Raw genomic sequence first — 16,982 nt, forward strand, 5'->3', positions numbered from 1 at the left:
TTTTTAACTTAGGACAAATTTACTATTATCCTTTATTTTTTATCACTTCTTCTTTTATGAATTGCCATCCCAACAACGGAAAATCATGAACTATCTTTTTAATCAAGTCTTGCCATCAGTTATCATTTTTTGGCCAGAAGATCCCTGCTCTCGTTTTTTTTTTTTTATCATGCACAACATTATAACCTTGACACAACCAGGTTAAAGCACTCAGCACACATAACAAATGCCAAGGGCATGATTGTATGCACTGTACAGAGTAAATAAAAGGATTCTCCATCTTGATCTAACATAAGAAACAACATCCATTCAAATGCACATAAACTGCTCTGCATCAGTCTAAAAATATTCAAATACAAAAAAAGCATGTCAGCATTAACATGTAGATAATGTTTAGCTGATGTCTCATACAGTATATTCAGAAAGATATATATAAAGTATAATAGTGACTTACTAAAACCTTACTAAAGTACCAAACAATAAAAATAGAGAAAAAAATCAAAATAATAATACACAGCCATAACAGTATCTATCCAAAGTGGTCCAAGGCCCGTGTGTGATATGGTAATGGACAGCCAAGGCACATTGATGCATGTTTTCTTTTACATCACGTTAATAGCCACGTAACATTAACAGGTGTCGCTTAACTGGGGAATAGATGGCACCAGGATTCACAATGGGAAGAAGATAGGCTGGCAGAGGCTGTGGGATTATTTTGGCAATGTTGGGTAATGTTCTGTGAGACAAACGCCATGGTGCTGTTTCTTCTTTTTACAGTAACTGCAGCTCTGTCGAAAGACATGAATCCACCTCACAAAGATCAGTGATCAGAGCCCAACAAGCTCTTGAACCTTTTCTTCGCACCGTGTCGACCACCTCTCTGGCTTTATCTGCCCTAGACACAAGAAACTGAATTTCATTATGATTAATCAGATGTGTGCCATTATATAAGAAACCGCATATGCTTCAGAAAGCAAATGTATGAGTTTTTAATCAGAAAAACCTACTGAATCCAAAAGGGAAATTATTTGTTACTATAGTTTCTTGCAACTGTCAAAAGAAGAAAAAGAGGAAACAGCCTAAAATTAACTAATAGTACCAATAGGAGTTTTCAAATCCAGCTGTTTTGGGGAGGTGGAAGTGGCTAAATTCTTTCTGAAACAACAACATGGTTATTTAAAAAATGCTTGTCTTGTTTTGTCTTCCAGGTGCTGATTCAGCAGAGACTTCCAGTGTCTCAGCAGAAACAAAGCTGGCTCCAAACTCACAAGGTGGCACTGCCCATATCCCTGGAATTCAACCCTTATAGGCGATTTAGGCTTCTGTGTTAAGTTGACGCAGAGACTATGGCGATAATGCAGACAATTACGCAGACCGTATTCAGAGACTGGTGCCGTAGCTGTCGCGCACCTCCCTAGAAATGTAACTACGATCTGCTTGGTAGTAGTGTATTTCCACTTTAGTATTTCCAACTGCTTCTCCATTTCCACTGTGTGCAAAAATGGCTAGAATTCCTACACCATTCTTAAAGCTGTGGAAATGTGAGAACCCCCACATTAAAGCTGGGAATCTACACTTAAAAAAGAAGTAACTTGAATATGTTGCATATAAGAACATGCATTGACAGAACTGCACTTCCTGTGGAACTCAAAATGAGATTATGAATCTAATTTGAGAGAAAACTTTACAAACACAGACAGACTGAAATCAATTCAAACTGTGATTTAATTACCTGTATGAGATTTGTGCAGTTTTCTTTCCTACGCTTCAGATGTGAAGCTTGATGGAGGCTGGAAGTCAGAAAGAAACATTAACTGTGTTATGACAGTATTCAGTATTCAGTCAAATAAATGTTACACTGTCCAAAGTAAATTGAAGCACATAGTACATGTCAGAGGAAAACACTTTTGCATTTTGTTATAGCTTATATGTTACATTAGCCAATTGATTAGTCCTTCACAATTAGTGGTCTAGTCGTTTGTATGAATATTTCAGTCTCTGTCCCTGGCCACCAGTGTTCACAGATCATGTCATATGCCAGACACTCCAAAAAGCAAAGGCTTTCTAAATAAACATTTTAAAGTACTGCATGACCCAAATATGGCCTTAAACTAGGAGTAAAATTATGTATTGGAAATAAATACAAATAATTATTGCACAAGGACAATGGGTGTGTGGTTTGAAGCTGGGCGCTTGATGTAGACTGATAATATACAACTTATTTGGACAGTACTGAAATGAAAACAACATTCTGAACTACGAATCAGTTTACATGCTGAAGGACTTGTTGCCAGTTGTCATACAAAGCGTTCAAGAAGTTATTTCTCTCACCTTCAGTTTGGTGTCATCCGCATACGAACCAGGCTTTGTGTTTTTTGAGTTTGGGTCCAGTTTGGCACCTAATGAGAGGAGACAAACATCCATAAATGTCATAAAACTGAGTTAACTGTTTCTGCCATGCATATATTTAATGACAATTTAGTTACATTTAATGACATTCAGTTTTGGTCTGGATGCCAAAGGCCACAGGACCTCTGATGGTAAATCCAAGGTAAAAGAACACTTGCCGTGGTTTCCAGAGGCTGTTTTGCAGATTGGCATTCACCTCGATCTCTGTGTCCCCGACAGTTGCATACACTCTGTAGTTTCGTACCACCCCTTGGACTGTGAGAAGACGCTCCTGGACCCTGGGATTTTTGAAAATATTCTCACTCCTCCAGTTATTGCTCCAGTCTGCTTTTTCTTGACTTTGTTGAAAAAACAGTTCCTCAAGGACTTTTCTGTGAACAGTTCTGCTCAGACCTTGACCTTTTCCAATGAAAAACAGAGGGCGAAGATACCTTGAACGAAAGACTGTCTTAAATGTATGTTCATAAGAGCGGTGCATTTGCTGAATCAACTGATTGAGGTCAAAGACACATTTGTCTTCTTTGTCAGGCCAGTACAGGAGGAGGGCTAACATGTGCTCCTCAGGTTGATCCTTTTGACTCAGGGGCATTTTCTCTGTAAATGCTGTTAATAGACTGGGTTCCAGAGGAAAGTTCACTCCTTTATTCATTAACATGATATGAGCAAAGATGTAGTTGACCAATGGTTCTCCTGAATCTTTGATTGAACAGATTTCTCCATACCATGTGGTGATTTCCTTTAGCTTTGGTTCAGTGTATTCTCTGTCAAGACATGACAATACTCCTACAGAAGTGTAAGCCAGGGATTGTTTAAGTTTCTGGATGATTTCAGCACCTTTTTGTTTCATATGCTTTGTTGGTGACTCTCCAACGTACTTCCTGTAGCAGTCAGAGGTGTCTTTAGAAATATATTCAGGATCCTCTTTCTCTATGCTAAGCTTTGAGTAAGACAGATATTTATCAAAAAACTCGCATTTTCTCTCTACCTCATCTCTGAGGCTGTTTATTAGAGTATTAAATCTGTAGAGCTCCTTGTCTCCAAGTGATTCCAATACATTGATCATAGACACATTCTTTGTGAGAATCTCTCTCCATGTTTTGTTTAGATGGACAAGTTTGTCATACAGAATATTGCAAACCTGCAGGTAACCAAACTGTCCTCTGGAGTTATAAAAACTTGAGACTTTAGTTTGGTGATGATCTTTCATTTCTTCTCCAAGTTCATCCTCAGCCAGTTGTTCTTCCTGTTTGAAAGCTTCAGTTGCCTTTTCGGCCAGTTGCAAGATTTTTCTAGGTTCTGTAACCTCTTTGTTCTTCAGGTGGTTTTTATGGACTTGGCCCAGTGTATCAGCAACAAATTAACTTTGGGGATCTCTTTCCTTTGCTCTCTTTGCCCACATTTCTGCCTGATTGTAGTCTTTTAGTTCGATGTAATAAAAACGAGCAAGTGCTTGTGGGAAAAAGGGATTTTGATCGAATTTCTTTGATGCCACCTCTAAAACTGATGCACTCTGGGCTTTTCCCTCCTTCTCTTTAATGTCTAGAATCAGCATAGAAAACCTTTCTTGGTCCTCTTTAATGTCTGTACCACTGACTGGCTTCTCTTCTTTTTTCATTAGTCTTTTGGTCAGCATGTCTTTGGCAAAACCAAGCAAGCATGGAGGAACCTCATCTTTGCAAAAACAGATCAAAAACTGTATTGCTGTGTCACTTCTTGTCACTCCTGCGCCTGCCAACAGTACAATACAATGATGTGCTATCAAAGGGTGAACCATGCGGACCTTTTTTTCAGATCTTACATCTTGCTGGAAGGCTACGATGAGGTGACTAAAAGGCTTCATTAGGTCTTCCAATGAAAGGTCTCCATGGACGTAGTCATCGTGTTTGAGGAAGTCTAGGCACTGAGACTCCAGGAGATATGAACCTGGAACATAGGCGTTCAGCAGGGATAGGAAGGCAGCAAGCTGAGTCTTCAGAGGTTCATTTCTTTTCTTGATTGTTTTAAATATCTTACATGCCTCCTTGATGTAATCATGAGAGAAATTTGTTTGCAATATGTTAAAACCATGAAACTCTTTGCATCTGTCACTGTATCTTCTGCTAAGCTCTTCCCTTTTTTCACTGAACTGTTGCTTCTCTGTGTCTGAGAGTACTTTCTGTAGTACGACATGGTCGCCCTCTAAAACTACATCTTTTCTCACACAGCTGAGTAAAACCACCACAGGCATGTAGGTGACTAACTTCTGTTGAGCAATTATCTTCATAATGCTGTCTTGGAGATTATCCAAGATCTGCTCATCATCCAGTAACAGTAGCACAGTGTTCTGGTGGCCTTGATTGCCTGCTGTAAAAAGGTAGACCACCTCCTTTGCAATGTTCGTAATGTCTGAGGTTGATCCTCTTAAAACAGCACACCTGAAGGTTTTCCGCAAGTCCCACAACACCTGCATGGCTGTTGTAGTCCCTCCACATCCTGGTTGGTGAAACAGTTTAACAGTTGATATTTCAGAGAGTTTTCTTTTTTTCTGAATTTGTTCCTTGAGTATGTGATATCCATCTTGTTTAATAAAAAGAGTTCCAGTGCCATTTGGCGGTGCTTGTTCACTAAAGTGAAAGTTTAACCAGTTGGGGGGAGCTCCTCTGTAAAAATTATGCTCTGTTTCCTCAGCAAGTTCTGAATCAAATGACTGTCCTTCGAACTCGTTTGCATGGAGAACATCCAACAGTGAGAGGGAATCTCTGAAAGTCCTGCCCACATATTTTTCTCCACCTTTAGCAGTGGACAGGGCTGGTCCATTTGCCATCTCAGATTGTTAGTGTCCTTAATAAACATTAAAAAACAGAAAAAGAAAAGTCTGTCATTTTGTATTGTGCTAATATAAAGTATAAGTCCCAGCACTTCCGGTGGACACCACAGAACCTTTGCTGTCTACAATATGGATTCATGAAGACAAAATGTTTGGTGTTCAGGTAGTAACATCAGTTGTGCGACATGAGAACACCGCTGCTCGACAGCTGTTGCCATCTTTACAGATTTATATGAGTTTACATTCACTTTATTAAAGGTGATACTCAAATGAAAATGTCCATTCACATCACTGGATGGTATGAGTTTAACTGCACTGTGTATGGCTTGTATTTATACTGTATGTCATTTACAGACACACAAAGAATTTCCCAACGTTTTTCTATATGATGCAGATGTCTCTGAATAATGTCTTCTGTATCGTTAACTTGTAACTATATGCTTTAGTCTGAAAGGCAGGTGGAATTTATAAAGCCACATGTTATACGCAAGGTAGAAAGGTGTGATTACTTATATGTCAAGCCAAAGCAATATATTTTGATTAAACTGTTTATAGGAGTCACTTAAGGCCATAAATTCCGATCAGATATAAATTGCATAATGAATGCTACATCATCAGAATGAAACTGGTAATGAAAAGATTAAGATTAGGATGATGTGTCGATTTGGTTATGAGAATAAGAAAATAAGACATGTAAGACTTTTCCTTAGCAGTGTTGTTTTTTGTAAATGCTTACAAGGATATCCATTAAATAGTGACATGAGTTTATTTGATCTGTGAAACTTCAGCGATAACAGGGTATTCAAATGTAGCCCGGGAAATGAGTTGTCATTGTCACACAATGACTGGGGGTTTCGCAAGAGACACCAGGATCCTTTTAGTGGCATTGGTAGGTAGTGTTACCTATTTGGCAACTCCCGACATTGTGTGACAGAAAGTGACGCCCCTATAACAACCTATAGCAACCTCTGGCACATTGTGATTATTGGTTTGGACAGTCACTCTCTCTCGGAAGTCTGTCAGCTGCCAAACTGCCTAGTAGGACAGGGACACATTTTCTGGTTTGTTTTCATGTCATATCGTTTGTAGCCATATGTCTGGTATATTTTGCCCACTGACCAACAGTGTTTGACCAACATACTGATGTGTTTGATTACTTCTGCCAAAGGGATTATGATTTAGCCCGTCTTTTCCGCTGTTTAATGTCTTACAACGATCAGCCACATAATCTTTTATCAACATAAACCTATAACTATGTACACATAATCCCAGGTAAAAATTAAGTGTATTTTAATGTTATTGATGGAAAAATATTGTGTTTAGTTACTCGGTAAAAAATGCCTAGGTAAATGCCTTGTTTTGTAGAAAACCTATGAGTTCAAGGAGAGTGCAGGAGGCCTGAGACCTGAGTGCCATCTCAAGGGAGATACTCATTCCTTACGGAAAATAGATAACACGTTTGTTGCTAGGCAGTATGACTTGTACTGAAGATAATCTAGCATTGTGTATAAATACTGTTTCATTTTTCTGTTCTGGGAGCTCCTCTCTTATAACCTTATGTCGTGTGAGATTCAGTGCACTGCTTGAATAAAAAAAACGCTGACTTCGAGATCCTCATTCAAGAGTGGGGATTCCTTTATTCACCTCACAGTTATTAAAATGTACTTCAATGTCAATAAGTACATTTGTAGTACATTGTCATTTTGTGTGCTAAATATAAGTGAAATAAATGTATTACAAACATACTGCATTGCTGACAGCTGATGCAGCTGAAAGAGAAGGTAAAGCAGAAGCAGCTGATCAACACAAACGGTTGAGTTATTTCCTAGTATATACAGTCAATGGTTAAAAAAGCAGAACAGATTCTGGCGGAAAAAATATCGCGAGGTGGGGATGGATGAGCAGGTCAGTCAGAGATTCTATTGAACATGAATAGCTCGAAGCTGCTCATTAAAAACAAACAAAAAAAAAAACAACGGAAAAACTGGACGTGAACTGTTCATTTTAGTCTATGAACTTAATTCAAAATTAAAAAATGTGAATTGTGAACTTGAACTGGTTCACTTTTATCTATGCGAACTGAACTTTGAACTATTTCTTGTTTGGTGTGAACATTTATTTTGTTTGGTGGAAGTTACCATACTATATTTGGTTTAAATTTGGAGATCTTCAAATAGATATCTTGATTTAAAGATGGATACATTTTAAGTTGAATAAAATTCTGTAATGAAGAGAACGTGCTGTTTTATTTATTGTTCAGTCCTTATATACCATGCATGAACTACAAAGCACTTCACTGACTTGACTGTTCCACTTTGTAGAATAGTGTATATTGTAACATTTTATGGTCATTGCCAAAATGCTGTCAGTATGCACTGACTTATATGGTAACACAAGACTTAATAAAAACATATATTGTATGTGAGTATATGTATTTAAATACACTTGAAACTCTTTATGAGTTCACCTAAATTATATTTAGTGTGTTAACTACATATTTCCATTAAATTCCAAGTATGTTTCATTATACTATATAAAAGCTACTAAACCAAAGCACTATATATATATATATATAGAGAGAGAGTATTATAGTTTATAGTTGTATAAAAGTTACTTTCTATTTTTTATATAGTTTTTGTATTGTATGTTCAATGTATGTTACTGCTACTGGATGCTTGAATTTCCCTCGGGATCAATAAAATATCTATCTATCTATCTATCTATCTATCTATCTATCTATAAGCATTATAACTATACTGACATGTATCTAAAAAGTGGAGTAAAATATACTTGAAGTTGAAACCAAGCACACTTATAAAAAGTACACTAGTACATTTATCAGCAGTGGATATATACTAAGTATAGTTAAATTAAGTATATTTCAGCGTATATATTTTTTATCTGACCATAGAAGTATATTAAGTATACTTAGATTAAGTATATTTCAGTGTACTTTTTATTTTTTATTTTTTTTAACCTGGGTGGTTTCCAAGCCCAAAAGCTGTTCAAAAATGGGCAAAATTGATATGTTGTTTAGTACTTGCACCCAGATTGCTTATGTAAGTGCAGCCTATCATAAACACACACACAAATCAACATTGTTTCAAATCGGTATAACAAATTATAACAAACCAGTCAAAATTTGCCAGTAAGGAGTCACAAGGAGTGCCGGAATTTACCACATAGGTGACAATACCTGCCATCGACATAAGGAGAATCATGCCCTTTCTGTTTTTTGCTGCGTTTGTTCAAATCAAAACTTTACACAGAGAGCGTAACATGAAGACAAATAATACAGATCCTATAGCTCTGGCTTTGCTTACTTAACTTTCACAGCGGTTTCTCTAAATCATGGTCTCCAATACGTGCTGCTGTCTCACATCCTTTACTCAGTCCAGAACTAAAGGGAAACGAAACCAAGACGCGCTTTCGTGCTTATATACTACACAACACCTCCACCTTCTGACCACAGTTGGTAACATCAGTTACAACTGTGACTTTCAACTTTCACTGTGCATCACATTAAAACCAATAACCTCCACAAAAAAACATTAATATTTAATCGAAAATAATAATAAATAATGTTCTTTACTACCATTTTAAACCACTTTAACACTCAAGGTGAGAAGTTCTATTGCAAATTAGTTGTCATCATGTAAAGATTTCTGTCATCCTCACGAAAAACGGAACACGGAACAAGGAACAAGGAACATGGAACAGTTCACTCCATTGGATAAGTACACTGACAGGTTTCATCTGAGTTGGATTAAATTGTTTTTGACTATGCAGAATAGTGACACCCTCACAAGTCTTGTTTTGCCCATGTAATTATTATAAAAAAAACATATTAAAAACAAAAAATGAAGAAAAGTCTTTAGAGGATTGTTCGGTAGTACTGACCACACCTTTATCTGCTGGTTTATTGGTCCAGATTTAGGATGACATCTGCTATTGTTAATGTGAATGCATGTGTAAATCTTCCTAGAGCAGGACATCACCATAACCCAGTAGCCACCAAGACATCTGTGACTACTCTGATGGAGTTTAAAGCTTCAGGTGTTGAGATGAAAGAGACTTTTGAACAGGTTCTTCAGCCAAAGCTCATATTAAATTTCGACTAGAGGTCCTCCAAAGGCACGTGGAAGACTCCAAGATTGGTTTGATGAGACCAAAATGGAGCTTTTTGGTCATCAGATATGACAATAACGTGTCACACCATGCCCACCATGAAAAGTTTGGGTTGGAGCATCATGTTGCGGAAATGCTTTTCTGTAGCAGGCCCTGGACAACTAGTACAGGTAGAGGTTAAAATGAATGAAGCAACATATTAGAAAATCCCAGAGGACAATCTAAGTCCATTGGCATCCAGACCAAATTTGAATCTTAAATTCAATCTTTATCGTAATTAAACATATACATGTCAGAAATCAAGATTGAAACTGTCCCAGGTTTAATTCCAATTTGCTTTGTTCATTACAATTGCTCTTTGTACTTGCATGTCAAGATGGACATTGCACAGTAGTGTGTGCATTTTAATTAGCACAAAACATTCATTTTACCGACCATATACTGTACTTTAATGTTGTATAATTGGTCTCTCTCTAGCTACATGTTGTCACCCTGTGGTTTTTTCAGCACCAAGATTCAGCGCAGATTTATTTGCATGACTCTGTGTCTTTAGTAAAACATATTTGTTTCTTCAGCTGCAGAACATCACAATGGCACTCTACACAGTTACAAAGAATTACACAGGATTAAGATGAAAAGGTAGCTGCTGTCAGATTCAAATTCTTATTCAGGCTGATAAATAAAGTAAAAATGAACTCAGTTTTATGACTTGATGATTTATGGCTGTTTGTCTTCTCTCATTAGGTGCCAAACTGGACCCAAACTCAAAAAACACAAAGCCTGGTTGATATATGGATGACACCAAACTGAAGGTCAGAGAAATAACTTCTTGTATGACAGAACTGACAACAAGTCCTTCAGCATATAAACTGATTCATAATTCAGAATGTGGTTTCACTTCAGCACTGTCTAGATAAGTTGTATATTATCAGTCTACACCAAGCTTCCAGCTTGAAACAACAGACCTATTGTACGTCCTTGTGCAATAATTATTTGTATTTATTTCCATTACATCATTTTACTACCAGTTTTAGGCCATGTTGGGGTCATACAGTACTTTAAGATGTTTATTTAGAAAGCCTTTGCTTTGATTTTTGGAGTATCTTAGATATGCCATGATCTGTGAACACTGGTGGCCTCTTAACAGGGACTGAAACAATAATTTGGACTGAAATTCTGACCCCAGGACAGTTAAAACCATGAAAAAGTTTGGATCTATCACAATGTCTTCTGCTAGCTCTTCCCTTTTCTCACTAATTGTTGTTTCTCTGTGTCTGAGAGTACTTTCTATACGACATGGTCACTCTCTTGAACTGCATCCTTTATCACTCAGCTACCACCACATGCATGTGGGTGATGAGCATTTATCATCATAATGCTGTCTTGGAGATTATCCAAGATCTGTTCATCATTCAGTAACAGTAGCACAGTATTCTGGTGGCCTTGATTGCCTGCTGTGAAAAGGTCGATCACCTCCTTCGTAACTTTTGTAATGTCCAAGGTTGATGCTTTTAAAACAGCACACCTGAAGGTTTTCTGCAAGTCCCATAACACCTGCATGGCTGTTGTAGTCTATGTAGTTCCTTCGTGGAAATTTCGCCAAAGACGAGTCATATAAGTGTTTATATCTCCAAACCTCCTTAGTTACCCTTTGCTCTATGTGTTCCATCTTTATTGATCCAAAACTATCAATTCAAAAATTGCAGAAATATTGAGGCCGAAACACACTACTACCAAGGGGACCAATAATAGCTTTTGCGGTCTGCATTGCCGCGGCACATAGTTACATTTCTGGGGAGGTGCACATCAGCTACAGCGCAGGTGCGTGAAGGGTCTGCATATGTTGACTGTCGCCGTAGCCGTACTTGACGCAGAAGCCTAAACTGCCTATAACTCTGCTGTTACGTTAGTTTTACTAAATGTGTTTAGCATTGGGGAAAGACTTTTGCTGGAACCTGATTTGCAACTCAGATGGAATCTGCCGTACACCTTGCTAAACAATGGCAGCAAGTAGCAGTACTCCAGTGCAAGCTATACAGTCACGTCCACACTGTTCTAAAATGAAATATAAACAGAACACTCGATCAAGCAAGCCAGTAAACACTCCCTCCCACACCTGTTACAGGTGTGGCTTATGGAGAATGTGACTGAAAGCCTGTAACTCTGCAGTCAAGTTAGTGTTACTAAATATGTTGAGCTGTGTTTGCAACTACTACACGGTTTTAATTACCAGTTACATTACACAAACAAAATGCTATTTTAATCACTACTGTATTTTCATGGTTGCTGTGCACCACAGATCCTAAATGATTTACATTGCCTATAAAAGTATTGACCCCCTTGGAGGTTTCCCCCTTTGTTTCATTTATATGGATCTTATATGGAATCATGATGGAATCCCGACTTTAAAGTGACTGACCTAATTCCATGGAGCTCCAGTCATTTGGTGGGTGCTAGCAGCCTCACAGTTGGTGAAATGGAGATCACCTGAGTGCAGTGAATGTGTCATGTGGCTGTAATATAAAGTCCAGTCACTGGTTGATCAGTATTCCTACAGTTACACCATGAAGACAAAAGAACAGCCCAAGCAACCTTGAGAAAAGGTTATAGATAAGTATAAATAAAGTATAAAGATTTTGAATTAAGCGACATTACTTTGTATGAGTCTACCTTCACTTTAACATTAGAGTTATTTTTTTGTAAATGCTTTGTCAAAAAAGCTAAACAACTTGGACCACCTTTGAAAGAAAACATCAGGGACCACAGTGTAGGTTAGCAAATATATTTTAATATATAATATTTATATTCATTTTAGCACAATGACAAAATGGCATAATTTCAGTACAGTCCCATTTAAATCATGACAAAAAGCCACATCTTTATATTAGCTTGAATACCTCAGACCATGTTTTGTTGCAGTCACTGCAATATAAATCCTGAAGTACTTCTAGCCCCACCTTAGCAAAGGTTTCTAACAGCACTGAGCCCATGGCATCCAGCCGGGTTATGGTGTGAGCTGAATGTAAAAATAGAATGGATGTAATGACACTCATTGCATTGCTGAGCAACATCACAACCTCAATACCCATTTTGTTTTATTGTCATTGGGACAAAGCTCAATTAGTTTATTATCTCAAACCATTCTGACTGTGTTCGACTGTGTGCACAATATCTAACAGATGTAAATCCACATGACCACATTTAGCCATAAGTAACACGATGGACTTGTTTGACTCTGTGAAACAACCACACCTGTCACTTGCTACACCATTTGAGTACTACAGTATGCACTTTACAAAATAACAGACAAGCAGAAGATGAGAGAAAACATCCCACTGACTGACTCTCAAGGCAGTGACACACAAGGCAGATCTCAAAATTAAACACAGCAAGGTTACATAAATGGAAATGTTTTAATTTATAGCTGTTCTTCCAGCTAAGTCTGAAAGCTTCCCATCTGTACCCAATGAACACAACTGCCAATAATCAAGTTAGCAGCAGAAAATGAAGAATTTCAAATCAAAAATGCATTTTGGCAAAGCCTCTGTCACTACGTTAGTATTTCAAAGTCCATCCACCAACTAATTCATAGAGTAATGAAACATAATTAGACTTTTAAATTGCTGTCTGTCGCCTCTGAAAAAACTACCTCACACCTACACACCCGTTCACGCTAATTCAAATTGTCAGATGCCTATAATATCTAAACCACACCACAAAGGAATGTTTTTAGTTAACCCCTCACCCACTGTGACAGATCACACCACTCTGGTTAAAATGATCACATGTAACACATCACTTCAACACAGCCTCTATAGTCTGCTACCGCAAAACACAAACACCTAAGAAGAAGTTCTGATCTAGCCACAAACACCAATGTGACCGCCTGAAGTAAAGATTGTTCACCATTAACAACTTGAGAAGTTGCTAAATATTGAGCACGTCATGATTTTCAAGCCCACACACCCCAGCAGTTTGCAACTGAATCCGCTTGGCACTTTCATCTATGATGTGAAAGCTTGCTTTTTAACGCAAGAAATGCAAACTTTATTTGTCACTGCTGTGCAGCTCAACAGAAATGTGGCATGTGGTTAAAAAGCTTCCATAATATTGAGGAACGTATAAACAATACATAACAATCTTCCTGTGATAGTTAAAACCAAAAATAACTTATTGCTGCACAACTTCGTCTGAAGTGATTAACATTAACATTAACAACAAGAGACATTCAGCATTCCTACGAGAGATCGAGGTGAATGCCAATCTGCAAAACAGCCTCTGGAAACCATGGCAAGTGTTCTTTTACCTTGGATTTGCCATCACAGGTCCTGTGGCCTTTGACATCCAGACCAAATTTGAATCTTAAATTCAATCTTAATCGCAATTAAACATAATTGAAACTGTCCTAGGTTTAATACTAGTTTGCTTTGTTCATTACAACTGCTCTTTGTGCTTGCATGTCAAGATGGAAAATGCACAGTGGTGTGTGTATTTTAATTAATGAGCACAAAACATTAATTTTACCGACAATATCCTGTATTTTAATGTTGTATAATTGGTCTCTCTGTAGCTACACTGTTAGAAATTGCTGTTAATTTACAGCAGAATTCCAACAGTATTAACGTGTTATTTTTGAATACTATTAATACAAACAAAAAACCGTGAAATTTTGGTGATTTATTGTTCTTTTAACAAAACTATACTGTTTTCCTAAAATACAGCATTTCACCGCTAATAATTCATCCAAACCTTCTAAATCACGGTACATCACTACATCACGGTATCATGATGTAGTTTTTGCATTCTGGGAAATTTAACCCGAACTACACATGGGATCTGTTCGGCACAGTGGCGAGGTGGTTAGCACTGACGCCTCACAGCGAGAAGGTCCTGGGTTCGAATCCATGGTCCGACTGTGTGGAGTTTGCATGTTCTGCCTGTGTCTGCATGACACCACATCTCATGACTCTCCCCAGGTACTCCGGCTTCCACTGTCATTAGGTTCATTGGTGATTCTAAATTGGCCGTAGGGTGTGTGAATGGTTGTCTGTCTCTCTGTGTTAGCCCTGTGATAGACTGGAGACCTGTCCAGGGTGTACCCCGCATCTCACCCAATGACAGCTGGGATAGGCTCCAGCAGACCCCGTGACCTTCACAGGAACAAGCGGTTACAGAAGATGAATGAATGAATTACATGCTGATCTGTTCTTTCACAAAGCACATAGTTTGTAGCTCACCTGATAGTGTATTTTTAAACAAACCAGTTGACTGTAAAGTATTGTTAAAGTAATCTTAACAAACAGTAAACACTGTATTTTTCAATAACAGCACAAAACTGTAATTTTAGTGACTGTAAAAATATGTTAATTTTACAGTAACATAATGGCAACCCTGCTGCCAGTTCTTTACTGTTTTTATACAGGAAAGTAATAAAAAAAATAGTTGCATACTGTATTTTTCAATAACAGCGCAAAACTGTACATTTTAGTGACGGTAAAAAAATGTTTTTACAGTACTGAATTTTACAGTAACATAATGGCAACCCTGCTGCCAGTTCTTTACTGTTATCTTACAGGAAAATTCTTAACAGTGTACATGTTGTCACCCTGCGATTTTTTCAGCACAAAGATTCAGCACAGGTGTATTTGCATGACTCCATGTCTTTAGTAAAACATATTTGTTTCTTCAGCTGCAGAACATCACAATGGCACTCAGCACAGTTACAAAGAATTACACGGGATTAAGATGAAATGGTAGCTGCTGTCAGATTCAAATTCTTATTCAGGTCTGATAAATAAAGTAAAAATGAACTCAGTTTTATGACATTTATGGCTGTTTGTCTTCTCTCATTAGGTGCCAAACTGGACCCAAACTCAAAAAACATAAAGCCTGGTTCATATATGGATGACACCAAACTGAAGGTCAGAGAAATAACTTCTTGTATGACAGAACTGACAACAAGTCCTTCAGCATATAAACTGATTCATAATTCAGAATGTGGTTCCACTTCAGCACTGTCCAGATAAGTTTTATATTATCAGTCTACATCAAGCTTCCAGCTTGAAACCCCAGAGCCATTGTACCTCCCTGTCGCCGTAGCTACAGTCAAGTTGACACAGAAGCCTAAACTGCCTATAACTCTGCTGTTACGTTAGTTTTACTAAATGTGTTTAGCATTGGGGAAAGACTTTTGCTGGAACCTGATTTGCAACTCAGATGGAATCTGCCGTACACCTTGCTAAACAATGGCAGCAAGTAGCAGTACTCCAGTGCAACCTATACAGTCACGTCCACACTGTTCTAAAACCAAATATAAACAGAACACTCGATCAGGCAAGCCAGTAAACACTCCCTCCCATACCTGTTACAGGTGTGGCTAATGGAGAATGTGACTGAAAGCCTGTAACTCTGCTGTCAAGTTAGTGTTACTAAATATGTTGAGCCGTGTTTGCAACTACTACTCGGTTTTAATTACCAGTTACATTACACAAACAAACTGCTATTTTAATCATAATGCATGTAAAGTTTTCATTGTGTGGAAATCTAACAATGCATTCCTTAACAGTTCACTCATACAATAAAAGGCTAACCTGTTTGTCAGGTTCCATCAGACGTGGATTAAACTGCTAGTACCTGTTATAGAAACTGTTATTTAATAAAAAGTGAGAGTTCACTAAAGGTTTTCTGTGTAGTTTTATTCTGCAAGAAGAGAGAAGTTCAACAGATGTGTAACAGTGTACAGTCTGTATAGGTTCTCCACTGAGCACAGAGAAGGAGATAGCTTTAAAGTCTCAATTATACAAGGTCATTGAGTGGATAGGTAGAATTCATCGAATCATGAGACTGGCTGTTAGAACAAAATTAACTGGAGCAAACATTGTACAAAATGTGGATTCAGCAGTTAAAGTATGTCAGAGTTCAGTAAATATAAAATGACCACCTTGATAAATAATAATAATAAATAAACACTGGGATGTGGTTCAAATACTACTGTATTTTCATGGTTGCTGTGCACCACAGGTCCTAAATGATTTACATTGCCTATAAAAGTATTGACCCCTAGAAGGTTTCCCCCTTTGTTTCATTTATATGGATCTTATATGGAATCATGATGGAATCTCGACTTTAAAGTGACTGACCTAATTCCATGGAGCTCCAGTCATTTGGTGGGTGCTAGCAGCCTCACAGTTGGTGAAATGGAGATCACCTGAGTGCAGTGAATGTGTCATGTGGCTGTAATATAAAGTCCAGTCACTGGTTGATCAGTATTCCTACAGTTACACCATGAAGACAAAAGAACAGCCCAAGCAACCTTGAGAAAAGGTTATAGATAAGTATAAATAAAGTATAAAGATTTTGAATTAAGCGATATTACTTTGTATGAGTCTACCTTCACTTTAACATTAGAGTTATTTTTTTGTAAATGCTTTGTCAAAAAAGCTAAACAAGTTGGACCACCTTTGAAAGAAAACATCAGGGACCACAGTGTAGGTTAGCAAATATATTTTAATATATAATATTTATATTCATTTTAGCACAATGACAAAATGGCATAATTTCAGTACAGTCCCATTTAAATCATGACAAAAAGCCACATCTTTATATTAGCTTGAATACCTCAGACCATGTTTTGTTGCAG

The 16,982-nt window shown here is 37.6% G+C and overlaps 1 protein-coding gene across 1 annotated transcript; it reads right to left on the reverse strand.

The window, feature by feature from the left end:
- Positions 1-512: 512 nt before the first annotated feature.
- LOC311502483 (sterile alpha motif domain-containing protein 9-like) lies at positions 513-7,069 on the reverse strand. The gene is made up of 3 exons (XM_084564726.1): positions 2,332-7,069; positions 1,733-1,790; positions 513-895 (listed from the first exon to the last, which is right to left on the reverse strand). Exon 1 carries the CDS (start codon positions 5,210-5,212, stop codon positions 3,767-3,769), a length of 1,446 nt encoding a protein of 481 aa, XP_084420852.1. The 5' UTR covers positions 5,213-7,069; the 3' UTR covers positions 513-895; positions 1,733-1,790; positions 2,332-3,766.
- Positions 7,070-16,982: the final 9,913 nt, after the last annotated feature.

This window comes from Chelon labrosus (assembly GCF_963514085.1).
Source record: "Chelon labrosus genome assembly, chromosome: 1".
Lineage (NCBI taxonomy): Eukaryota > Metazoa > Chordata > Actinopteri > Mugiliformes > Mugilidae > Chelon > Chelon labrosus.